Source organism: Anarhichas minor, unplaced genomic scaffold, assembly GCF_050575085.1.
Source record: "Anarhichas minor isolate MPS153535 unplaced genomic scaffold, ASM5057508v1 ptg000002l, whole genome shotgun sequence".
Taxonomy (NCBI): Eukaryota; Metazoa; Chordata; class Actinopteri; order Perciformes; family Anarhichadidae; genus Anarhichas; species Anarhichas minor.
Genome location: NW_027466448.1, coordinates 3,788,646 through 3,816,428, shown reverse-complemented (window position 1 = coordinate 3,816,428; position 27,783 = coordinate 3,788,646). Strand labels below are relative to the sequence as shown.

At 42.6% G+C, this 27,783-nt stretch overlaps 1 protein-coding gene across 2 annotated transcripts in view; it reads left to right on the top strand.

Annotated features, from left to right (window-relative positions):
- Positions 1–27,783, top strand: part of fibcd1b (fibrinogen C domain containing 1b) — an 82,749-nt gene that overhangs the window by 11,626 nt on the left and 43,340 nt on the right. Inside the window, exons 2-4 of one of the 2 annotated variants that reach the window (XM_076085798.1) lie at positions 12,880–12,963; positions 17,032–17,511; positions 24,504–24,663. In XM_076085798.1, coding sequence (XP_075941913.1) covers positions 12,880–12,963; positions 17,032–17,511; positions 24,504–24,663 — 724 coding nt within the window. The remainder of the gene's footprint in view (positions 1–12,879; positions 12,964–17,031; positions 17,512–24,503; positions 24,664–27,783) is intronic. The other variant, XM_076085806.1, reaches the window with a different exon arrangement.

The window sequence follows — 27,783 nt, the reverse complement described above, 5'->3', positions numbered from 1 at the left end:
AAAGACAACTTTCTCCATATATCTTGTAGCTTTCTCATCTTGTGTGTCGATATCGCTACTAGAGATTTGGTCCAAAGTATAGTAGAGCACACAGGTTTAAGGCAACCGACTATATTATAGGACTAACGTTTTACGTCATACAATATTGCCCAACTCTAAGAGCTCTGGACAGACGTGCTATTCCGTCGCCAGATACCGACTACAGCACAAAACAACTGCAGACTATTGACTATGCAGGTATTGACCTTGAACGGTTAAAGTTAGGATTGGTTGTCGGGCAGATAGCAAATCTAGGGTTAGCAATCTAGACATGACCGCTATTTTTGGCCAACACTCTCCCTCGCCAAAGAAAACGAGGAGGGGCGCAGTTGCCGCCTGATTGCCCTACTCTGAAAGCACTGGCCAGGCGCGGTATTTGTTGTGAGGCAGTTGAAGCGCATTATACCACTTTGCTCATACTTCTGCAAACATTATTTGTTTTATAAAGTGTGTGAGTCACCTTTGTGTCATCATCCATTTATCTGGCTGCTATTCATGGGTTGCACTATTGGAATGTGGCATCTTTTAAAAAAATGTCTGCTGTTTTCTGAACAAAATGATTACCATATTAAAGTGTTCATTTGTACCTAATGCATTTTGTAATGGCTTTTTGGCTGTTGTTATTTATTTGAGTCACTTTTAATCTTAGCATTTTTTAAACTCAAAACAAATTATCTTGCCGTTGCCACTCAATTATGACTCAGAGCAATTTTGCATTTCATGCTCATGCAGCTCAGAGGGGATATCAGGAGGGATGCCTCAACAGTAAATTTTGTTTTCTATTTTATATATCTCAAGAGTGAAAGGCTTGTTTATCCATTCTGGAGAAGATGGAGGGGGAGTCGGAGTAAATAAGAGCTCAATAGTAGCTTGGTTTATTTATATCATTGGCATACACTAAGAAACACTGAAGCTGATGGAGATGAGGATTGAAGTGGATTACTGAGATAGGACCGCGCCACAGAGAGAATGAAATCTTATTTATATTAGGCTTTGGTGAAATACACAAGCAGTGAAACATACGTCTCTCTCTGTGGCCATGTGCAGCTCAGCGGAGGGGCCGCGGCCGCCGCAGTGAGAGCCTCTTTGAAGGGGTTAAAGAGGAGATTAAAGTGATAATGTACATCTCTAATCCCCAGCACTTTAAGAGGGAAAAACCGCCTCCACCCACAGAGCTGGACATGAAGAGGGCGCATCACTGGCCATCAGGGTCAGCCATAGCCATGGCAACAGATTATTCAGAATAATTATCTGCCATATGTGCCTTGTCACAATTAGAAGTTGGCTGTGATCTGGGTCACGGGTCAAACGCTGATCCGCGACCCTGATCCAGAGTAGTGGGGCGGGCGGCGAACGTAACCCGATTACACGGTTTATTAGAAGAAAAAAGTTACACACGCTTCTCGCATCTGTCACACGAGCGACGGTGACACAACCTGCTCTCCGCTTTCAAGAAGTTCTCAATAGATCTGATGCTACCAGCTACATCACTGTGTTAAAGTGACTTCCTCTAAATGTCACTGCATGCTGTGCGTTTTGAGCTTTCAATAGCGCCCTTTCTTCTATAACAGATCTTACAAAATGAAAATCTGGAAATGGATTTATGATTTCAATCAGAATGCTAAGCTTCTTGAATCGACGTTTCGGCTGAGTGGCGAGAAAAAGGGAATTGACTGTGTGAGGAGAGTGCGCAAATGAGAGCTGACGGAGGCTCGGCAAAATTTTTTTTTTTTTTAAAAACCTTTTGTGTTTTGTTCTCACGACCAAGCCTTCCATTAGGAGTCCAGCCGTTTGAACTCATCACTGCAGCTCTCCCTCAGGAGTTATGCAGAGAATGTTTCATTCCCCATAAAGCCGTGTTCACACTAGTACCCTGGGAAAAGCAGCAACAAGGTGCAAAGAGGTTTATCCATTATAGTGGATCATTTATTCTCTCACTTTTGCCCATGTGAGAAAAGTCATTTGGCGTGAGATACCTCTCTTTACCATCTTGTAAAGGAGAAATGCAAAAACCGTCTTTCAAAATCACTCTTGATAGATTTGGAAAAACGTCATTCACTCGAATAATGTCGAGTAAAACGGCTGCGATTCTTGCCAGCTACTGTTTTCCCACTTTGCACTCATTCTCATGGTGTTAGGCACACGCCGCAATCTGCAACAACAAACAAATCCTCAAGTCACCCGTGGCGATCTCTATTCAGATTAGGTCTCTCCCTCTTAATTGTGGATTTGGTATGAAACGGTTTGAGGATCCCCGCGGAAGTGCGAAACGTGACCGTTTTAAAAGACTCGCGATACCTCAGGCCTATTGCTGCAAGCTGTCGGACTGTGTGCGCTGCAAGGTGACGTCGCTTTCCTCTGATCAAATTTGTCACATCATGCCAGGCAGGATCACAGGGTGGAGGCACATTTAGGAGAGAGCCGGGATGTGTTCAGACAAGCTACGTTTAAACACCAATTAAGACCCATGCACTACTTACATCTACGGTCTATTAGATTGTCACCCATCACTATTAGGAGACACTCGGAGCCCTCTGGCATTCTGGGAAAAATAATTACATTCTTTCGGCGTCATAATTATTGCCTTGAAAGTGTCTCTCTTTCGAACACTAACAAAGCAGGCTCTTACTCTTTCTCTCCCTCCCCATTCCTCTCTCCCCAAGCTCTGCCTTTCTCATCTCATGTCTGTTGTCTCTCCAGACACTAATGAAGTGGTTTAATCTCGTAACTCCAGAGAGGACTGCATTAATTAAGTTCCTGCGTGTATTTCGTTTTAAAGTTTCCACATTCCACAGAACGGGCCTACCATATAAACATGTTTGCCACCATCGCTTTACTGTTGCTTTGCGACTCGTGCGGGATTGGCTTCGTGATCCGGATTTGCATGCGTTTTTTGGGGAAATGTGCCGATTAGTCCGAATGAAACGAATGCAGTTTGTCGCTCTGAAAAAGTTTGATAGCACATTGATTTCCCATTTGCAACTGTGCGAGTCCACACAAATCAAAACTGTCACCAGCTTGAATCTATTATTGTGTAATCTCTGGGAGCTTTGCTGAGCTGCTCGCCGGATGCTGTTGTTCTAACACAGAAACATGAGCGGACACATGCTTATGTTTACCCCCTCACTTATGAACCTGCATATTGTGGCAAGCTGTTATGAAAACCAGACATTAAACGTGATGCGAGTTATAGTTCCAGTTGGGTGAAGTGAGTAGTTTGTCTGTTACTTCCAGAGTGTGTCTGATGTTTAGCACCGGCTAACCACACTCAACTGGTCTATTTTTGCAGTCACTCCACTTTGATTTAGTTGTTGCCTTCTTCAGTGTTCATTTGGATTACAGTTTCTTTGACGTTGCCTTACTGCATTCATGAAAAACAAAAAAAAAAGACAGTTGTGGCAGTTCCTTTTACAAACAGCCAGAGAGCAAGCCACTGCTTCTCATAATTGCCAGCTCCCGAGACTGTTGACTTAAGATCTTAGCTTTTCAGAATAAAGTGTACCTCTGTTTTACATCTCTCTCCTTCATGCCTCTTGTATTTCACCAAAGCTGTCACAGTTCTTTTCTTCATTCGACAGTAGTGTTAAAGTAAAGTGTGACGCTGCATGCACGGTTCACATTGTGCTGTACGAAGTGTTAAATGGCTCCTTAATTTCTGGATAATGCAACCAAACTACTGCAAAGAAAAAAGAGTTTAAAAAATTGTCAAACGAACCACAGGACACAATTTTAATGGTACCTTCACTTAATTTGTGAAAAGCTTTGTTTACTTTTTTAAAATATTGATTATATGTATTATTACCAGTTCAGTATCAGCTTGTTCGATTTTGTGAAAAGAATAGAATAGGAAATACATTCTACACATGTATCCGCCTGGTACATCAGACTCTTAGGCTTATAATTGCCTTTCTGATGGAATTTTATTTTATTTGTTTCTGCCAATTACTAGGGCACGACTATACCATGTATAATGGTCAGTGAGAGTTCAACTCCATTCAATGTGGCTTTATTGGCACGTTTCAGAAAAACAACGCTGCCAAAGCATCAAAACATGAAATGTCTTCTATATTAATAATTTCCAAAATAAACAGTTACTCACACCGAGACTGAAACTATCCACTTTTCAACAAGTTACACAATTGCATGAACATATCCCTGTTGGTGATACTACCTCTTGAAAAGGCAGTGATCAAACCCCCACACTCTGCATCAAGAGGCCCCTTCACAACGCACACATACCCCCATTCTGCTGTACGCACTGCACTCATTGAATGGCGGGTTATTTTGCAGAGAAATGTAGAATGCTTCCATTATAGTGAAGGCCCTGTTGAGAAAATTGCTTTTGTATTTACGAGTAGTGCCACTATACAAGTTGTAGCATCACACTGTTGGCATGCTAGGTACCTTTGTAACTGCTGGCTAGATCCTAGCCAGATACAATGCTTTCACATTGACTTTTAAGGATAGAAAGTCAGGTTTAGGACCTAAAGGAAAAAAATGGCTTCCCATTAACCTTCATGAACAGGACCATGTAAGAGCATTCTTAACCTGCTGGATCAGGAGCGAGTACACTGTCTGTGTTTTTATTTATTCATCTTCATTTTCTATTTCATGCTCCATCTTCCTCAGTATAGAAAGCCCAGAGAGGCGAGCTATTGCACTTGACATGTCAAGAGAACTGCTCTGTTCGTCTGTTTGTGATCCCGTAACTTGGGTGCATTATGGGAAAGTTGATTTCACATAGAAACCCATGACCTACGAAGACCAACATCCACTGCGGCGCGACCTACCCTCAGGGAGAGAATGAACACGCAGCACTTACCACCCGATGGCACTCAACTAACATCTCCTTTAGTCACGGAGTGCCACACACATGCACACATACACACACACACACACACACACACCAATACTTTTTTTTTTCATAAATAAAGTACCAAGGGCACACACGCATATCTCCGACCCGTGTGAGTAAAGGAGCAAACACCGCGTTTGGATCGCACCATCAGCATCGATATCTGATCTCATTGCCAAGGTCAAACCCTCAAGTTTTAGGATATCAACTACCGACAAACACAGTCATAGACACACACCAAGAGATAGATCGACACAGAGACGCAGAGAGAAAACGGCACACGCGCGGTGTAAGGTCAGCCTTCTGTGCTACTTCAGCCACAACCATAAGTCATTCTGCAAAGTAACTGAACCATGAAATGTAGACACCAGTATCCATAACATGCATGTATTATTTATGAGCGCCCATACGGTTGGCACATAGCGATGTATGCAAATATATACATTAAGGAGAGGAGGCTCTTGATACCTGCCTGTTTGAAGAAGTGACTTCCTTCTTATCACTACCTCTATTAAAATAGCAAGGCTGTGGGGCGGAGATCCATCTTGTCTTTTAATGGTGTGTGCGTGCGTGTGTGTGTGTGTGTGTGTGTGTGTGTGCAGCTCATAAAGGTGTGTGAATGTGTTAGCGTGTCTAGTTATGTGTGGATCTTGTGCATGCGTGGTTGTGCCGGTGCACTTAACTTTGCTCGCAACTGCAATCAAGACTCTAAGTGGACGGCAATTTCAAAAAAGAGAAATTGAAGTGTGGACTGGAAAGGAGGTAGAAAGTGATGCAAGCCTGTGAAGTTAAAATGCGAGGCATCCTTGATGGGAATCATTTTGATTATTCCTGAGAAAGGTAAAGCGAATAGCGGCATAATTGCCTCCTCGCTTTCTTCCGTAGGAATAAGTGTGTTGCTTTTAATGAAGATTCCTCTCTGTCCGTGTGTTGGAGCAGTATTAGCAAGGTGGCCATTCTGCTGCTAAGGACCCTCGCAGTGCAATAACAATGTTTTTTACTGTCACAGAAATGCTGCTTTCGCATTCATTCACCCCCATCAGAACACATTTGTGTACGTGGTGGTCACATGGTGTTTTCTGCAGTCGTCCTCCTTACTTAGCCTGCATCGAGTCAACAGAAGTCAGCTGTACTAGTATAGCCCGATCTCCCATTCACTGTCTCAATGAGCCATACAAGCCCACTGAAAGAGCACTTCAAGCCGAAGCTCTCTGTGAAGACGGAAGAAAAAAACTCCACAAAAAATCAGGACAGGAAATTAAAAGAGAGATCCTCTGTTTTCGGATTACTGTGGATGGCGGGAGCAGTAGCTGGGGAAAAGGCAATGAAAGATAATGAAAATAAAGTTGTACTGGTTGAGCTCCTACATGTTTGGAGTCCTGTCCAAACATGTGTTTAGGTTCTTAGTAAATGAATAAGCGGATAAGGGAGCATAAGCAAGAGCAGTTTTCGGATCCTCTGTGCGTGAGAGAAGAGAGGTAACAATTTAAGCCATTAACGCCCATACGGAATTGAAAGCCCTCGTTCAATCTCGCCGTTTCACTTCAGGCTCACCAAGCAGCCATTCTGACCTCCCGGTGATTGTGTGCTTTATAATAGCGGCTGCAGTGATATGTTTTTGCATTCCAGTGTGTGCGTCCGCCTCAGGGACAGTGGGTGACAGACTCACTCCCCGTGTGGGGCCGATTGCAGTGCGAGCGCCAAGGACGAGCAGTGGAGGGTAGAGCGGGTGATTTGTCTCTTAGGATTGAAGTCATCTTGCCCTGGTCTCCCGCGGGCCTCTCCTCCCTCTTCTTTCTCGGCATGCTGTCTTATTTCGAAGGTGAAGAGCATTCCTCTGTGTTTGCATGCGTCCGTTTTAGCTGATTGTCTTTTCAGAATTTCAACATACATGTTGTACTCAAGCACACGTCTACACACAGAAGATTCAAATGTAGACAAAATAAAAACGTGATCCATGGGATTTTTTCTTTCGCTATTTCAGCCAATGGAGCTTCATAGTAGAAATACAGAGGCACTTCCTGTATAGAGTGCTGCTGGGATGATGCTGGGATGAGTCATAAAGCCCACATTCCAATTCTTCTATAAGTCAATGGGTTAGCCATTGACTTATAGAAGAATTGGAATGTGGGCTTTATGACTCATCCCAGCATCATCAAGATTATCTTGCTTAACTAAACGTATAAGTATCATAAACTCGTGTTTGCCACAAAGCTCACTTCCTGCAATACTCCCACATCCAATGGGAAAAAAAAATCCCATTGCCTTTTTTTCGAGCTAACCAATGCGATGCTAATTTCTGAACTTAGCTTTCAAAAATACGTTATCCTTGCAGCACTCTCTATATATTACATTACATTACAGTCATTTAGCAGACGCTTTTATCCAAAGCGACTTACAATAAGTGTATTCAACATAGGTATTCTAGAGAACTACTAGTCACCAGAAGTCATAAGTGCATCTCTCCTTGTTTACACAAGCATCTAAGAGCATAAACCAGAGCAAAAGTACAGTGCAGAAACAAACTAATACGAACACAATAAGTGCTGAGTGGAAGGCTCAGGGTAGTACTTCTTGAAGAGGTGAGTTTTCAGCCTGATGAAAGATGGGCAGCGACTCTGCTGTCCTGACGTCAGTGGGGAGTTCATTCCACCACTGTGGGGCCAGGACAGAAAACAGCCGTGACCGGGTCGATCGGCCGCAGGGACCTCTGAGCCACGGGGCAACCAGTCGCCCCGAAGCAGCAGAGCGAAGTGGTCGGGCGGGGGTGTAGGGCTTGACCATGGCCTGGAGATAGGAAGGAGCTGTTCCTTTCACTGCCCTGTAGGCTAGCACCAGAGTCTTAAACTGGACGCGAGCTCTTACACGGAGCCCGTGTAGAGAACGGAGAAGGGAAGTTGTGTGGGAGAACTTGGAGAAATGTCTCTCCAATTCAGGTGTCTTAATTGACTCTCTATTCCAACTGCGGCTTGTTTAGATTTGTTTGTTTTCTTTTGCCCAGTCCCGATAACGTGTCTTGAAAGAATATTTTGTTTACACCTCTGAGACGCTTATCTCCGAGCAGACGCAGCCAACAAGCAAAGAAGAAGAAATCCGCTGAATGTAGAAACAAACAAACAGCCTCATGAAAGCACGGAGAGCTCTTTCCTAGTTAGTCACTCTAGTTAGCCAGAAATCAACTGAAAAGAAAGTATGGATATAATTTGGACAGAGGACATGAAAAATAAACCAATGATTTGTCTGCCATTATAATGTCTGATGTATCATATTGCCTCATATAAGGTACTTAGTATTGACACCAAATCACAGCAGTGTCCCTCCTGGTACCATAGAAAGCCATTATTTAGGTGTCCAGCACTGTCATCAGCCATCAGTTGTACAGGGTCCCTTTTAAAGTCTGTAGAAGCCGCTATGCCGGCCATCACATCCACTACGGCAGTGTCCTCTAAAATATCCAGACCCAAATCTCTGTCGTCTGCAGAATAGAATATGGCTGTGGCAAGGTAAACACCTCCCTCATCACATTCAGCAGTCCATGCGACAATCCTCTGTTTGCCGCTCGATTCCATTTTGTTTTAGGAAGGTGGTGGGGGAGGTAATGAACATATTTTGTCTAAACGGTGTGGTGCTGAATGTCTGACTGTTTTAATGAAAAAAACATCTGCTGCAACTTTTGCTTTTTTTATGGTAAAGATTTGGAAAATATTGTGAACATGGGTAAATAACAGAAATACAAATTGTGACCAGTGCAAAAAGCAATCATCCTCCGTTCTCCACCTCAACACCTAACCACATAACCGCTCTTATGCAACGTAGTTTGGTATTAAGAATATATTACTTGGGGGAAAAAAAACGCTATTCTTTCAGCATTTTTTTTCTTTTCAAGATTGGATCGGATGCCATGAAGGTCTCCAAAATGTGTTATCCTCCTTCCTCTTTAGGAAGACCGTGTGTGTGCGTGAGTTGATAAAGTACAGTACATGTACACGCCTGTTCAGAATGGGCTGAATGCTGCTTGGCCTGTGGTATTGCTGCTTGCAGCTTTCGCGACAATCGCCCGTACAAAGAACTTCACAGTCGACACTGGGCCTCCTTGGGTCCTGAAATACAGTACGGTTCAAGGAAAAAAAAAAACACGCCCAAGTCCGGATATTCACAGTTAGAATCATCTGTGAAGTACACTTTGCGGATGTATATATTAGTCACTTGCTTTACCATAACCATCACAGTTATAAAGTAGAGCATGCGTTAATAAGTTACTTTGGGCAAAAACGTACACAATTTGAGTTGCAATGTCGGAGCAGCATGTATTGATTGGCAATATAACTGCCAAGTGTGAAGCAGATCGGATGAACGGTTCTCGAGATTTGCAAAGATCACAGACACACCGACTCAGCTTGTTTTAGAGTTAGATGTCGGTGTGTGCTGGACAAAAATAACATTTTATATTTTTCTCATGGCTGAATGGTTTCACAGAAACGTTCTAATGAAGTACAGAAAATCTGATAATTATCAAATGAGAAACACATCAGGGGCTAACTGCTGATCAATAAGTAGCAAATAAGTAGCTCTTGAATAACGGAGTTGAGGATTATTGATAATGATAATGACACGTTACTTAAACAGTATGCCAATGATGCAGTATGTAATGAGTTTCTGGATGTAGTCTCTAAACGCCAGTTTCAGCTGCTTAATAGCACATAACCGATAACTAATTATTACTTCCTGATTACATGCATTTCATATTAGTGACTTTCCTCGTGTCCCCTCAAGTGAAATAGAACATAATCTGACTCAGCTTTCAAGTAGCCACTGACTGTCATTAGTTTAGGATTCATTAGGTCATAATATAGTAGTTCATTAGTTCTTGAATAATGTACCATAGAGAGAATCCTCAAAAAAATAAATCTAATTCAATGAACATCTACATTAACACATAAAAGCCACTTCTTTATTCGTTATGTAGTCCTCTGTTGGAGTCATCCAAGAACTTAGACTCATTGTGATGTACTATATGAATTCATTTCAGAGAGATGGGTTGGAGTTCTTTTTACATCTCTGTGTTGAGTAGTCAATGTTGAGAGTAAGATAAGGCCTCGTTGTGTTTAAAGATGGCTTCTTAAGTTCTAATGGCAGACAGGGAATCCTCAGCATTTATTCTGTCAGGATGTCGCAGTGCTATTCACTCACCCATTCATTCCTTTATGGTGGCTATAGCAAACATATATCTACAGACAATACATACTTAGCAAGATAATCTCTTATATGATGAACTGATGAACTGTGCACACCATGTGTTTGTTATTCTGCTCCCCCTTTTTACTCCCCCCCCATCATTCTGTCAGTCTCAGTCCCTTCATTTAGCAGTCTGCAAGTCCCGTTAAATGATTAGTAAGCCCACAAGTGAATATATGCAAATCCTCTTCCACTCCAGCAGCTTAGTGAGCAGCAAGGTTTAAACACACCTTGCTAAAGTCCCTGTCACACACACACACACACACACACATTAAGGTATTCAGCAAAGTGTGCCGGTGTATTCTAAGAACGAGTTCAAACAATCCAAACATTCTTCGGTGGTTGCTAGGATTCTTGCCTCGAAGATGTACGGCCTCGCATACTCTCATGTGAACACGTAGGCCCCCTCATTCTAAAAGAGCGCACGTACACGTTCAGTCACACCCGGGTTAAGTCTGAGCCTTCTGTCTTCTAAGACTTGGCCCATCAGATAGGATTCTGCGTGTAAGGTCCAACCAATAAAATAAAAGCCCAAATATTCTATTAAGTGCAAATCCTCTCTGCTGGTGGAGCTTGTGGAGTCAGATTAGGACTAGACAAACACTGCCAAGCAGTCATGCCCACACCGGGACCACTGCCAACAAGAAGCCCCACAGATATTGCCGTGTCACTGTGTGTGTGCATGTTTTTTTTTTTGGTGCACAGGCTGCAAAGAACCCCAATGTGAGCATTAGCAGGCAGGGGGATGAACAAACTAAAGCTCAGATACGTGCTGCTCAGTGTAATGGGAGGACTCTGTCAGGGATCTGGTTGCAGCTGCAACACACAACGTCTGTGCTGTGTGAATGTGTTAATACGTGTACGCATGTTGTTCTATCTCCTGCAGCGAAGTGGGAGTATACCTTTGTGTCCATATTATTATAATGTATTGGTGCACACAACAACAGCATAAAACGCACATTTTTATTTGTTGTTTTTTTTAACACATAAATCCATTGAAATTGTCTTCGCTCTGTCGCTGACTTGTTAGTTTGTTCACTGTGGGGTCTGTGTTTATTTAGTAATGGTAGCTCTGTAGCTCGTCTGTGTACTGCAAGCACAGACAGCTGCGATGTTTTAGACGGAACAGACAGATTTTTATCGCTCACCCTAAGGCTGCTCATTAGAATTCAGCACACCTTTCCCAAATATCCCTCCATCACTTTCTCTATTGCTGCCTTCTTCTTCCCCCCCCCGTCTTGCTGTCGTACACATTGGAAGAGAATGCTTCGAGCAAAGGGGTGAACTATTGGTCAGCCATCATAACAATGTCTGTGTGAGCTGCATACACAGCAATGCACTCTCACTGATTCGCATTTTTAGCTGTTCTTTTTGTCGTGTATACCATCACACAGAGCGTGAATATTATTATTATTATATTATTATATAGTTTTGGTGCGAAATATTCACCGGCGAGTATTTCAAATGTTCATGTTGTTTATTCGTCATGGCCCTATGTGTGTAAAATGGCAGCTTTTCAAGTAAAGTAGCGGATCGGTACTCGGTATCGGCCGATACCCAAAGCCCAGCTATCGGTATCGTGGCTGAAAAAGTTGGATCCCCAACAGACAGAAGTGGCTAATTGGTGAAGAATGCTGAGCAGCTACAAATCCAAATATTTTCCTCAAGCGTTATTAGAAACAGAAACAGCGATGAAAGGAGATTAAATAATGAACTTACATTTAACCAAACCAATGTTAGTCTTCGCCAAATTGAGCTCGTTCCCCCTAGTGGTTGAAAATCGATTAATGCAGCTTAAAAATAATTTTGTAACACTCCTGTTGATGGTATTAAAACACACAGTGTCATAACAAGCGTGAAGAGCATATTTAGTCTCGGTCACGTGTACATTCTCACACACAGGCTTATAACACCGTGCTCACATATATAACACGTTCTGATACATTAATTGCTAATGTTTCCTGCATCCGTTTTTAGGTAGTCATTTTTGAGTGCAGGCGTTCCACCGATCGTGTGTGTGTGTGTGTGCGTCAACTTCGTCATCCCGGGCTAATTAAGCAATTCCACAGTGGGAGCAGCGGGGGTTTACGGTCATGGAACAACGTGCTCTCCTGGAGCAGTTAGAAAGCCCCCACTTTCATAATTACTCTGCTTCTATCTGTGCAGCAGCTAGAAGTACTCCCAGACGCACATACGAGCACAAGACGCACACATGCTGAATGAAGCAGGTTATGTTCAGATCTACAAACACCCACATTCAACTGCTTATGCCTGCTTCTTTGCACATGCTGAACCCACTCACATTCGATGGAATTGTCCTTTTTACTGCTTTGCTTCTGGGTTTGGAGTAGGAGGAGACTCTGTGTGCTGAGGATCTTGCAATGCCATCTTTTGGAAGACGCATCGAGCCTGTCATAATCTATTGAATTCAGTGATGCCTTTGAGATGTACAGATGCCTGTTCAGATCCGTCTATGTCAGTGCGCAGTTATGTGTGTAGGTGGTTGTAGTTTATCAGCGCCAGCAGCATTGATCACTAAACAATGATTTTATATTCGATTTGAGGCCTTAGAGAATGTGCTGCGCCCACTATTTAGATTTCTCTGTTATTTAAATACCGATCCAAAACCGTTGTCTGTGCGTATTTGTGCACGTGTGTGTGTGTTTGTGCGCATGTGCTTGCATGCTTGATTGCACATGTGACTTGAACAAACGCCAACACTGGTGGCCCTGTCTGTTTGTCCCATGCAGACATTCTGTGAGTGTGTGCCCAGCTCCTCCCAGCTCAAACATCGCTGGTCAGACTCAGAAACTGCCAGGGAGACTCCTGCCAAGGTAAGGCCCTGTCATCCACAGCGTACTGTGTACACCAACAGGCAGATCGGCATGCACACACACACACACCAACATGTGCTTTTGTGTCCTCGGTTATATCAGAAGGACATAATTAGTGAATGTAAGAAAATGATGTTGTATTATCATTTTTATTCTGACCGACTAAATCAATTTATTCACTATTTGTTACCCACTCTTGGTTAAATTGGAATAGGTCTGCAACTGACAATTATTTTCACTATCAATTAATCTGATGATTCATTTCTCAATTAATCGTATGGTCTAAAACATGACAGGAAATAGTGAAAGAAATGTTCTCAGGGGGACATCTTCACATTGCTGTGTTTGTCCAAAAATCCATTTATTGTTTCCTGTACAACCTCTAGGTCCTACTGTATATATATCCCACCACCTTCCTTCCATTAAAACCAGGGCACACTTTAAACAGTGATTTGCTAAACTGCGGATGGGATTAGGTGTCATTGATGATGATTTTTTTCCTCGCAATCCGCTTTCTCCCTACTTTGGTTGATGGCAGTGCAAAGGATTATTGCACATTACGCATTACACGTTGCCACCATGCGGCAGCGACTCAACCCCAGCTCAAGTACAAAAACACACAAGTTCTAGACGGGATTAGGCCCCTGCAGATTCTTTTAACTCGGCGGAGTCATCGTGGAAAGATTTCATGGCAGGATGTCGGTGGTAGCTGCAGTATGAGTTGGATACCCATGTGAAAGTGTTATTCATAAGTTGGAGGTGAATGAAATAGAAAGTGGGGCCGGGGAAAATCTAAATTACGAGTTTTTGCTTCAGGCTTGCCATGCATATAGTATGTGTGCCAATTCAGCTTTTAAAAATGTTTGTGCCTTTCTATTATGTTCCAGTTGGGTAGCATCAATGTGACAATATCTTTTGTATAAGTCTGCATATGTGTGTGTGTGTGTGTGTGTGTGTGTGTGTGTGTTTGCATTTGAAGGGGAGAAAGCGAGTGAGAGAGAGAGCAAGAGTCCCGATTGTTTCCCGCTTATCTAATGAGCAGACAAAGCCTTTCGTCTGCCAATGTTCCTGTGTGGGTGGACAACATCGTTTTCACACAGAAGAATTCTCTCTCATTCTCTGCCTCTCCTTTTCAATCCAACCATCAGAATTCCCCTGTTGTCCTAAATCCCACGTTGTGGCACGAGGAGAGACACGAGAGGATCTGAAAGTCAGCCACTAATTACAGAGAGGGCTCCTGCTGCGAGATTGAGAGACTCATTTACAAAGAAGATGACAGTGTTTAGAGGCTGCACGCGCACCATTCTCAGTGTCACAATACCCCGCTGCAACTCGTGATGCTGAGTTGACAGATTTTTAATTCCGTTGGGACATGAAACAGGTTGAAGGTTTTAGTTTTTATTGACCATCTGAAAAACACAAAAAAGGCAGACGCGAAACCTCCACAAGTCGTTCCCTTCTGACCTCATGTCAGCCTGAAGTAGAGTAGAATTGTCTAAAGCTCGTTGCTGTGTCAAGTCATTTTGCATCCTGTGAACTGTGTTTTGTTACCTTTATTTCTGGCTGTTATTCATCCAAATTTGTACCAGAAACTGCTTCATACCTGGTGGCTTAAAATGTTAACATCTGAGGACCATTATGTGCCTGTTACAGTGCATCTGCGAAAGGTTTCATTACATGCCCGGCTGCTCTAGGTATATTTTAGTGTGTGTGTGTGTCGCTGTCAGCGCATAGAGGGAGGGGGGGGGGGGGGTGGTCACCATATATCTTCTCTATGTTAAGTCAACAATCAGTATGCTAGCAATGAATATTTAGCGCAGTGCCAATGATGGTTTCCACTGATGTCCTGGCCCGCTGGCAGTGGAGCTCAGGGAAACTGTTCTAATGTTACACTGCAGCCATTCTGCAGCGCGAGGCCATTATGCACATTAATAAGCACGGCACAGACACCCTGCCACGTACACATCCACACACATAGCCGAGACCTCGTCATAATCACTCAGCTGCACCTGCACTCGAGTACACGGGGCAAAAAAAAAAAAAAAGACTAAAAAACACTGTTTGACTTGCAAAGAGAGATTTCATCATGCCGTCACGGTCTGCATCTTAAGTTAGAGCAAGGAGAGGAAAAAGAATAATGTTACGTGCGGCAATACTTCCCTGGAGCCGTTTTCTGTGATGATGTTTTTGGGTGAAAAAACAGGAGGAAGTGGGAAATTTTCTGACAAAGTAATCCTTTTATTTTTCATGTGCACTATGTGCATGTGCTTGCCTGTCTGTTACAAGTATTAGGCAGAATGGGCTGTGTGCAAATAATGTGTGCATGCGTGTGTACGCAGTTTCCAACCCATTCGGAACAAATAGAGCCTCGGGGAGGTACGCAGTGACAGTGCTGATACGTCAGTGGTGTTCAGAAAACAGCGGTCATAGAAGTTGGCCCCTGCAGAAAAACAATAATGCATTCTTCTCATCAATGTACTTAGTAGATTCTACCAAATAGACTTATATATTACAGGAATAAAAAACAAAAAAGATCAATATATGCTGAAAGTAAGTAATTTCACAATCACTTTCTGATTACTCTCCAGAACAAAGGAATCATTTATTCTTTGGCTTTAGCGTAGGTGGTAAAACAGCTTCTCTTCTCAAAAATTACATCTACTAAATGCATGTATTGTGTTCCCTCACCAAGGAAACGTTTGCCTATTGTTTGTCTTCGGGGTCAGCTTTTCAAAATCAAAGCTTAAATCAAATAATTTTTTTTCTGTAAGACATAGACACATTAGATTGCAGCAGGGACTAGCCAGGCCTAGCCCCATGTGTGTCTGCCCATGTGAGTTGTGAATGAAGCCAGGGGGTTACAAATGGGACCCACGTGAGAACAACCATCCTCAGGCTCCACATGAACCCCTTTTTGTGTGCCTTTACTTTGGCTCATGATCGTAGTAAGGAGGGCAACCCTTTTTTTTGCGCCATCACTATGTGGGCTAATATTTGGGAGCCACATGGTGTATGCCATCCACACTTGTTGTCCACAGAGCCCATATTTCAGCCCACACAAGGACAAGTTGCCGGGGGAAGTTACAACTTTTTTTATTGTGGGTAAACACAGTGGATAGGAGTATTTCCTGGACAACACGATTGATTTTCTTCACATTAAAGAAACCATAAACCTCTCTCGTAAAGCAGACCATTAGCTGTCTATTAATGTGCTTCACTGTGCTTGTGCAGCCAATTTACATATTAATGAGCTTGCTCTCAGTCACACTTCCACATACAAAAAGACAACAAACACACTCACACACACCTGCCCACATATTCTCACAGAGAACATCCTCCGGTGCAGAAAAAGAAAAAAAAATCTGTAAGAGATCACTTGCTGATTAATTTGGAGGAAGATATGGGGGAGCCAGGAATTTTTAATCATGCATAGGTGGGCCATATTGCTCTCTCCTACCTTTTGCTAGTTCTCTGGACCTGAGTGGGAAAATGGATCATAAAAAAGCCATCATACAGGCCTTTATGGTCCAGTTAATGGAGACCATGTTACTGGTAGAGGTCTGCCTTTGTCCTCTAAGAGGATTCTACTTTCTGCTCATTCATTTCAATTCTATTGGCTGTCTTCGTTTACTTCTTTTTTTCACTTTCTCCTCCTGGCTGCTGTCGTTTCAGGTTTGTCTTATTTTCCTTCCTGTCTCTAAAATGGAAATATGGAACATCGGTGCTTTGACCAGAGGTGTCTCAGGCTAGCATCCTCCCTCTACCGAAACACCGCTACTCTAATGACATACAGGAAGTTTTACAGAGTTTTGATTCCCAAGACAACTGGCAGTTGTTATGTTTCTACATAAATCATTCACAACTACATTCTCACAAATTGGAATATGTTTATATTGCTGAGCATCTGGCATTCAAAATATCCCCAGTGATGGATGAAAGTAATTTATTTTTGAAAAAGGCGAGTTTTTTCCCCCCGTAACTTTTACTTTCTAGCAACTGTGATCCTAACACCTCCTTTTTCTCTTCCTTCCTTCCTCCCTTCCTTCCCTCTTTCCTTCCTACTTACAGAGGATGAGCTGCAGCTACCTGCTTTGCACTATCCTGCTCTTCGTGGCCGTATTGTTGGCTGTCACTGTAACCGGCACCATCCTTTTTATGAATCACTACCAGGCCCCACCCATGTCTGACGGCCTACCCCACATCTCCACCAATCAGGATGAAGCCAATGCCCTGGTCACCGTTGAGAGAGGCGATGGCTCTCGCATCAACATCTTCATCGACCCCAACTGTCCCGACTACAACAGTAACTTTTTGCGCCTGGAGGGTGTGCAGACGTCCCTGCTCCACTCACTTACCGACCACGACTCTGACCTGAAGTCAGTGAAAGGCCAGGATCGGGCTCTTCTTGTCAGTCTGGCTGAGGAGGTGGCCAAGCTGTCAGCCCATGCGGGGCAACTGAAAATGGACTATGAATCCTTACGCAGGGGCCAGGGCAGCCTGGGGCAAGACCTCAACACGCTGCAGACGGAGCAGGGACGCCTCATACAGGTGAGACACGCGCACACAAGCGTATACGAGCATAAATGCCAGAGACACAGAGGACATGCAAAGTCGTAAAGGGTCAAAGAGAATACACCACCCAGGTCAGAGTGGTAATTGAGCCGCCATGTAACACAAATAAGACATTGATTATGGAACTCCAGCTTTATCTTTCCTTACAGTTCTATTATATAATCATTTTATCATATAATCATTATCATGGAGATGAAACTGCTTAATAAGATATGGATTTTATTCCCCAGTACTGGTGAAATAGATTCTGCAGAGGTGTAGCCCAACATTGTTCCTTGTCCTCATATATATACAAGGGAAAAATATTACATACTACAGGCAACACATCAAAAGCAAAGATACAGGGCTGAAATGGTGATCATTGAATACATTGAAGGTGGTATTTTTATGATTTTAGGAATTTGCAGAAGCCGTAGCATCCTTCTCGTTATGTCGTATAAAGTTGTAATAATAATAATAATAATAATAATAATAATATTGTAATAATCCATTTCTACTGTGATCAAAAAATGCAAAGGTTTGACATCCCATGCACTGCAAATGATCTGCAACGGTGAACATGTTTGTTCCATCCAGGCACGCGGTCATGAATGGTGCTCATTTGGTTTCTAGTGGTTTAGATGCTGAACTTTGGCTTACCGCCAACTATTTTAGTCATAACTACATCTGTGAAGAAATACTCCATCGTGTTTATTTTGTTTCTTTTTTGATTTGTTTATAATTGAACATAAAAATGATTGGTTGAGCAGTAAAAACAGATGAACTGAATCCAGTGTACTGAAGTCCCGGCTGTAAGTACTGTACGGAGGCGCTCAAGGACTGGCTTGTGAAGCCCCTATCAATATGTATTGATTGTGAAACCACCTTAAGACGTCTGACAGCTCATTGGACTTGAAGTCGGTCTCATTTAGTCCCTTCCTTTTCCTGACTGCAAAATCTTAACACCATCATTCACTAAGCCAGTGCCAACTCAGCCATGTTAATTTCTCTTTGCACTTCACGAACCCAATAGCGACAAGATTGAAGTGCAAATAAGGCTCATGTTCCGCTGAGTAGAGCTCGCTCAGTCTAGTGTTTGAAGATGAAGTCACAGGGGAAGAGATGCCCATCAAGATTCAAGAAACCGAACAACGCCCATTAATTCAATAAGATAACATAATGTGTCCCTAGATGTGTAAGACAGACTCCACATTGGATGAAAACATGATTAGACCCCCTTTAGTTTCGCACTGTCTACATTCATTTGTTGACGATGCGTTTCCTAAATGTGCGTGGAAAATCTTCACACCACATGCTCTTTTAATTTTGGCCCATCAGGCTCATTCTCTCTATTCTGCGGTAAATAGATTTCATAGCTGCCAGCCATACAGCTGCTTTCTGCCTCTGCCAGTCCGTTCTCTTTAGCTCGTGGTTCAACATTGTTTAGACATCACTCAAAAGCTCACTGGATTGGTTCGCACTGCCTCTCTAAGAAACCACGGGTGCTGATTGGTAGTCCACTGGAGGCAGAAAGAGGGCTTGTCCCCATTGCTGTTAATGTTGTGTAGGTGGCATAGCGCAGTGGGCACTGGGGCTAAGTGGAGGTGGTACATGGCAGCCCAGACACTCCCGGTGATTGATTTCCTCTTTGGAGACGAGGCATGTGGAGTGCACATCCGCTGTTTTTTCGCCTGACACGATGGTGTGACTGTGTGATCTATGAGCCACCTGTGGCCAGGATTTCTGATTTATACAACCCCGACAGAGCTGACTGTGCCAGTGTTAGTAATGGCTCCGTGTGCACCACAGCCCCCTGAAGAACAGTTTCACCCCGCCATATAGAGACAAACCTTTTCACATGCCCCCCGAGAAGATAAGCAGGAGAATCCAATTGCGGTGGGTTTAGGAGCGATGCGTTTTGATTTTTCACAAACCGACTTATTCATTTTTCACCGTTGAGTGCTTGCAGCCTCAAATAGAAAAGGCATGCATTTGCATTCTCATAAACAACGTCGATGGGACCAGTGACTATAAGGTAGCAATACATTTAACTGATAGTTAGGCTGCGGAGCGTTTGACAAGTTGTATTATGTTGCTCGTGTTTGCTCTAAGTCAAATCTCTCGCATAATACTGGGAGTGTATTTCCTCCTCCTTCACAGGCCCAGGAATTGAGCCCTGGGGGGCTCTTCGTGGCTTAATGTCCTCACAACATTGCCCATGATTTCTAGATACAACCTGAACTGACGGAGAACAGAAGCAGATGGACTGGGATTTTTTCCTGATTCAGCATTATCTAATGTCTTCACTATTGCTGTCTCTGTGCTATGATTTTGTCATGAGCCAGATTGAATATTGTCATAAAATCTATTTACATTTAGAAAGTAATTAGCGGAATTATCACACACACACACACAGTCATCCAGACACCTCTCTGTAGTCATCTGTGGATAATTAATGAAGCAAAAACAGACATTAGCTTGTCACCACTTAATAACGCAACTCCCTGACATTTGTCTCACCTCACTGACAGTTGTATGTCAAATTCTAAAAATAGGATGACGTGTGCGCTGTTTGCTTCGCTGTTTGTTGACAGTAACGGAACAGTGTTTCTCTTTTGACAAAAGTGACCTCAGCATCACAGTTCTCATGAAGTGTTCTCATCACAGTATCCGCAACGGCACGTTAACAAGTACAAACGTTTGGCAGTGGTATAAATTGCATTAAAACAATTACTAATGTACTTGTTCAGCTCTGACCAGCAGTGGCAGCCCTGAGCACCAGCAGGCCACTGTGTCTAATGGCCACGAGCTGGAGGTCATGTGACATGCACCCCTTCATTAAGTGGAAGGGTAAGATCCCCCACAGCAGAAGTCCAACAGACATAGTGTGTAGTTCACATATTCATCTGACTTGACATTCAGTTTTGCACAATGTCCGACTGCAAAAGAAAAAAGAAAGAAAGAAAAGAAGACTGCAAGGAAGAGCATGACTTACTGATTTCCTTGAACCGCAGGTCACATCTTAAACTGAATTGTGTGGCTGTGGAATATTAATGTGTTTGACTAGCGTCCCCCACAACCTCTCGTACGGATCTCGGGGCCAACCTCTGCTGCTGTAGAATAGAAAACCATATTGCCTCAAGATGTTCTCTCTGGTGGACACGCAGTCCTTTGAGGATTTGAAAAAGTAAAATTCACAGAGTGCTTGGTGCAGGGATGTGATGCAAATAACTTCAAAACCCCCCAATAAGAGTGGATAATGATAAAAGTCACATACAATGTGGAAACCAAATTCAATTCAGCAAATGGGTAGCTTCAAAGATGTCTCTAATTAAGGAAATGACAGAACATATGTAATTAAGCCATTTGCTTAGAACAAGAACAATATCCTTTAGAGATTGCTTATGATTCAGTGCAACATCAATTACTGGAAATTTGTTTTTGTCAAACAATGTTATTATGGAAGCAAAATAAGATATCAAGTTGTACAATTACATACAGATATGTCAAAACTGTGACAGACACTTGTTCAGGGATTGTTGCTCAATAGAGACATACTGTACGGCCGATAAGCGGGCAGAAACATTAAAGGGTCACTTCTGCACTTTAGTCATGAATAATGATTTAATTGCACAGCTGGACTTTTTGCCCCACCCCGACCCCGACATCAAACCACACATGGACAGAATCAGAAGCCTGATCAAAGACCAGAGACTCTCTGTATGATATGAACCAGATTTGCTATGAAAACATTCCCTTTATGCGTGAAGGTTCTGTCAGTCAGTGGGGAAATGTTTTATTCATTGTTTCTGTGCTTCAGAGGCCTCGTCTATATGTCTGGGTTTTCTGATTCCTGTTTAGTCAGAAGGATACAGTAAGTGAGGCAGAGGTTGTGGCGCGTTCATACAGTAGGTCAAGTCAAGTATGTGCTCATGGTCAATTAACATCTGTTAGCAAGGGAGGAATCTAAAGTATGTGAATGGAGGGCATACATAACACTGTGTCCTGTTAATCCAGAAAGGTGTCTGTTAGTTCACTTTCTGGGTTCAAAATTGGCTTTAAAAAAAGCTCCAGCTGTAGCTTATTGGCATCAGAGAAACAATTAGCCACCCAGATGCTCTTGAGCACAAAGTGTAGTCTGATGAGCAAAGCTTCCAGTCGATAATGAAGATGGGGCGTTCTCTTTAATGCAGGATGTAGCAACGTCTGAGCGGAGACGTGGCTGGGAAAGTGCAAAACAATGACAAAAGAACGGGGTTAACAATCTGGAGATGCAGAGCTCCAAGTTATGAATTTAAACAATTATTCTGCTGGATATTTTTCAGGATTAATCAATGAATTGTTTAGTCGAGGAAATGTCAAAACATTTTGAGAAATAAAGACAATATGTATACATATATGTATAAACAAACAAGTTATTGCTACGCTCCATGATGACCCGCATCATTATGAGATATGTTTTCCTGTTCTCTGAAAGCATTGATTGGTAGGTGTCCCGCAAAAGCACATTTGTTTGAAATGTTCTCATTATCTCGACCTCAGTCGGTTACTTGGATTTATAAGTGAAGTCGTGGAATAGCTCAAATGTGCTTGAGGCTTTAAATTATTTTCAACTTGCAAGAGCTACACCACTCAAGAGGAGAGAGAGTGGGCGACTCCTTCGTGGCTCCTCTCACTCCCCTCCGGGCTCCAGTCGGCTGGACAGCCGCTGTCTGTGAGGTGAAGATGGGTTGTTAGGCAGATGGTGACTGAATGACTTTATTTAACCCGCCAGTTCCAGCCTTGCACCTCTAATATATGCTTGTCTCTAATATATGCAGCACCTGATTGACGCCAACGAAATAACACCTTTAAACAAATGCTGGCGTTTAAAGCTTTACTCACAAAAAAAGTGCTGTGGTGTGACTGATGTTGTGCGCCAATGGAAAGGCTGCCTAATGAGAGCTAATTACATCATGATGCTAATTGATGTGTCAGCCAAGGCTTGAAATGAAGGCTGTAGACGGTCCCTTGCTTTTAGTTTTCTGCCTTCGAACAAATCACACCAATGAAAGTATACAGAGGCAAACTCATTCATCAGATAATGTTAACCTTAACATACACATAAACAAAGCAGATAACCCAAATTATCTTTTTTTATGCATCCTGCCTATAGCTGCTGAGCACAGTGTGTCATTTCTGTAGAGTATTCATGCATGTGGTTTCCTTTGTAGTTGCATGTGGCTACCTAAATGTGCTGTTGTTGTTTATGACTGTGTGTGGGTTAAAGCCCCAGCGCCCATGTAATATGATTGCTGTGCAGCTTGCTGTGCCTCAGAGGTGCGTTGCATAGTTATTGAGGCCAGGGAAAGGCCACCGGGGTTTCTGTCTAATGCAGTTTTAACACCTGAATATAGCTGCACAGACACACCTTTGGTAGGACACTTCTGAACCGCTTTATAAATGACTTTAAAACACTGCATGTCTTGGTGTGTGTGTGTGTGTTTGTGGGTGATAAAGTGGAGGAAAAAGGAAAGAAAGGGAGTGAGAGAGAGACAGTGGGTATGTGTGAGCGCTACGGAAGAGCTAGAACATTTATCATACCAGCAAAAGTATAGTGTGTGTGTGTGTGTACATGTGGGTCCCCAACACCAGGTGTTGGCCGACTAGGGCAATATGTGAAAACAACCTTTCGGCAACAAACAGCACATAAACTGCAGGTAAGAAAGTGACCACAGTAGATCAGAGAGGTTACCCTGCTCTCCGCTAGGCCCAGCACATACATTCATCACCAGGCTTCCCATAGGGCACTTTGTATTTCACAGCATTCACCAGGGTGCATTATGGGACAGGGTACCATGTGGCGTCTTTGCTACACTTTGCACTTTGGTTTGTTTCTAAAGAGCCTTACAATGCTGTACCAGTGGTTCAATATTGTGTGATTAAGCCCATTAACTACAAATGAAGTATACTATACATTGGTGCCCTTTCCTCAAGAATACAAACACTTTTCAGATAGACTTACCCCCTTTTTAAAAGTCACATTGTCATCACATGTCCATGCAGTGGAAACTACTGTGAAAACTGTCCTTGCTGGTGTGTTCAAGGATGCACCGACATCTGAGTTGGCTGTTGAAAAGCGCTGCATCCCCAAGCTGTTAACATGGAATCAAACCCAGAAAGCATACATTACGCAGACATGGACACTGTGAGACAGATCAAGGGGAGAATTTTCTAAGTTCCCTCTTGCAGTTGCATTACTATGCAAATGTGATGCAACTCTGACAAAATCAGAGGCAAAGAAAAAAAATATGTTTTGGATCGCTTATCTTTAAAGTCCTAATCCGTAAGCTTTCCGTTCTGGTCGATTTGGCGACACCTGTGCTTACTGGTGATAACGCTAAGAAGTTCTTTACAATACAACTCCCAGACTTTCGTTCCAAATGACTGGCGGCAAGAAATATACTGCTACCCTGTGAGAAATACTACTGAGGAAGACAAGCAACTCATGTATTTCCTTCTTTGTTCAGCCATGATGAAAATGTCTTCATACGTCTTCTTTAATGCACTCTACTTGTGGCGATGCGAATATGATTCCGCTTGGAAAACGGGACCGGCTGCTCTGCTCTTCCAAATTAGGGCATTACAAGAGTTTTGCAAAAATTACATTTGTTATGTCAAATATGCTCACGCATCGTTTCCTGTGAATCTAACACCATTCAAATCCAGTGTAGGAATGATGGAATATGGCTGTAATGGCAATAGTATTGCAAATTGGGTTTGATATGATTATAATGTTAACGATTATAACTCTGAGAAAGTTTTACACGTCTTTTTTTATAATGTAGTAAAATAAATGGAATTCACTAACTGCCTGGAAGGTTGTTAACACACGTAAATGGTCAGAAGCAATATGAGGTTTTTACAGCTTGTAGCACCATGCATAATTATATTGTTAATAAATGTAATGTGTATGTGTGTGTCTGTCTGTGTGTGTGTGTGTTTTGCAGCTGCTGTCAGACAGTCAGATCAACATGGTGAAGGTGGTGAACTCAGTGAGTGATGCTCTTAACGCCATGCAGAAGGAGAACGTGGGCCTGAAGGCGCGCGTCAAGGCCGACTTGCAGAGGGCACCGGTCAGAGGGGCCCGCTTCAAGGGCTGCGCCAACGGTAAGAGAAACGAGGCGCGGCCGGACGATCTGTACCTGTCTGGCTGGATTCGATTCTTTCTTTGTAGATTTGTCTGTCTGATTCTCGATTTGTCCCTCTGCCTCTGTGTATGTTATTCATACATCACCGACCCCCCTATATGTTTCACCTTCTGCCACTGTATTCCGCTCTGCGTTGTGATCCTTTGCCAGCCCGACTCCACTATTCTTTGAAATTGTATTCCAGTGAGGTCTGTCATCCATCTTACCACATAGTCATTCAACTCCACATCTCCTGGTGATATCAGTATGTTTCCCTGGGCTACATCTCCTCCACATTATCCAGTGGCCTTGGTAGAGCTGTGGATTTTTTTATTTTTTTTTTACTATACATGAGAAATGACTTGCATGTCCACTGGGCTGTGTTGCTGGGAGGGCAGAGAAAGGCCCGAGGCATCATCCCATTGGAAGGCTTTTAACCAGGCACAGTACACCCAATGCCATTCCCCTGTTGGATTTCCCCTGCAAAGGTAGCCAAGGAGCACAGAGCGAAGACTACTCATGTACAGCACACGGCATACAATAGCACAGCGAGAGAGATATTCACGTTTTTTGGGAGAGCAGCATGGCGAAGATGTCTCATAAATCTGCAAACATGAGAGCGAAGGCATACGCTTTTTCTTTTGCACTAAGGAACTGAAGTAATTCACATGACTCACCGGGTGTTTTATTAATTAATATGCTATCTTACAAACAGTTTCGGGCCTGTGACATCTTCAGCCTGATCTTCCGGTGCTGAATGGGCTCACACATCTGCTATCTATCAGCAATCTATCGCCTGGAATTCTCACCTGCACCTGATGATGGTTTGAAAATGAATCTAAAAACTCTTAAAGTTTTTAATGTCAGTGGATCTTCTGGGTACAGAATACAGTTAAATGTTTCATTTACATTTATTTTCATCAGGATGACAGCCTTCTTGTTTAAGGCGCTTAATTACAATGTCCTGATTATAGGTTATTTTATTATTATTATTTTTTTTTTTTTGTTGTTGCTATATTGAATACAATTACAGATCTGTTGGGGATTAAAATTTTGATGTGGTGTCAACTAAACTTGTTAGTAAATGTTTAAAATGAATGTGCACTATACAGTAATGCATGATTTTATCTTAAGTCTACCTAAAACCTGATCAAGACCAAACACACCGTTACACCTAAAACAAATTTTTGTGAAATCTCCAATTTCGGTTATTGTGCATTGAAAAATCTCCTTAAGCAATATAAACTTCTCAAATATCCCACTAAAGTATCAGAAAAAGCTGAAAAGCAGGCCTGCTCCACATGACATTTTGGAGAAACATGGCTTTCATAGGCCAGCGCGGATGGACTGGTTGAAACTCTGTCCATGGTGCTGAACTTGTGTTTCACACAGTTTTATGCCTGACACCCCCTTCCAGATTTGTCTCGCCTTAACCAGATTATCTGAAGCAATAAGCAAACAGTTTCTTAAAACATACCAGAATCCAGGGTGGTCATACATGCCCGGATGTTAGCAGGTATTATAACTGAAGTCATTACCAAAAGATTGAGTCAATTCATTAGCCGCATGAGGAGAGCAAGAATAACTCGCAATATGATGCAACGGGATGTGAAGCATCATCACTGCTCTAACGAACTCAAAAGAGAGAAGGAATTTAATGAGGTAACATTTATTGCAGGGCTGTCATTTTGCATTGCATTTGATTAAACACGCGTTTGTGTTTTACACCATGTCATATAGGGAAATGTCTGGTACAGTTATGTATTAGCTCCGTGTTTTTTTTTTTCAAAATCCGTTCCTGCCCAACACGCTGAAGTCAGCAGCCGGTACAAGGTTGTAATGACGATTACATCAGTCCTGTTGTTGCTTGCTGGAGTGTGGCTCATAGGCTGTTCCTGTTGTCATCACTTCATACCGACAGTCCTGGAAAGAGCAGTCCAGTTCAGTCAGCCCCTCATTATTGTTAATATTTTACCCATATGAGCAGTTCACCCATTTGCAGAAAATTAATATGGGAAAGACGCGTTTACTAAAACCAATGCATTTTTTAAGAAGCCATTTGTTTTTTGCAGTTTTACTTTTGAAGTTTAAAACAAAATAAAAATGTACATAAATTATTGGGTTTGTCTGTTTGGGGATTTGGGGTTACTGAAATATGCAGACCTATTCGTACAAAGCAGATTCAGCAGACGCACAGTGGACCTAATGCTGAAGGCTTGAATTTGCTCTTCTTTGTGACATTAACACAAGAGATATTGGGAGAATAAACATATCCTTGTTTACTCATTATCATTCCATGTGAGATTTCTAGAGAATTATCTGTATTTCTGTATGTTGTCCTGACATTATTTTGTCCTGGGCTCTATACAGCCAAGGGGGGAGGAAATGCCATCCTATTATTAAGCAAAATACAGCTATTAGTCTCCCCTCAGTAGCTTGATTTGTAGATGTTGCCATCTATATAGAGCCAGGATTTAATCTGGTGCCCTTGTAAGCTAAAATGACTAATTTGCTTTGACAATTCCAAACGGTTTCAGGGAATCTTTCTCTGTTATTTGTGTTTATAATTGATCACCCCCACATGTTTCATGTAAACGTAAATGTCAGGAGTAAAGCTGTACAGCATTCACAGTCATCGACCAACCAGCACCACGGTTCAGCACCATGGATAGCGCCTCACTTATTCTCTGCTCAAGGCTCAGAGCGCAGGATTCTTTGAAAGCACTCTTACATACAATACATAAAATATATGTGTATAGAGTATGCTAAGTTTGCATTATTTGTACATGTTTGTTGTACACATTTTAAGTCCACCACATCCCGCTTGAAATGTAGTTATATGCCGGTTTCAAATTGAATCAAATTGAACAGCACACTGAACAGCACATTTCTTTACATTTTATGTCTGTTTCTTTACGTCTGTGTGCATACGTTTGGGGCACATCCACACACATCTTTGGCTGCCTGTCTGTCCCACTGTGCCTGTGGATATTTGAAGTATTCATCTCTGTACTGTTTGCATTGGATTCCCATAAGAGCATATTAGATTCTCAAAGTTATATGAATCCAAACCTGACAGCAGTGAAGCCCCTCTCAGCTC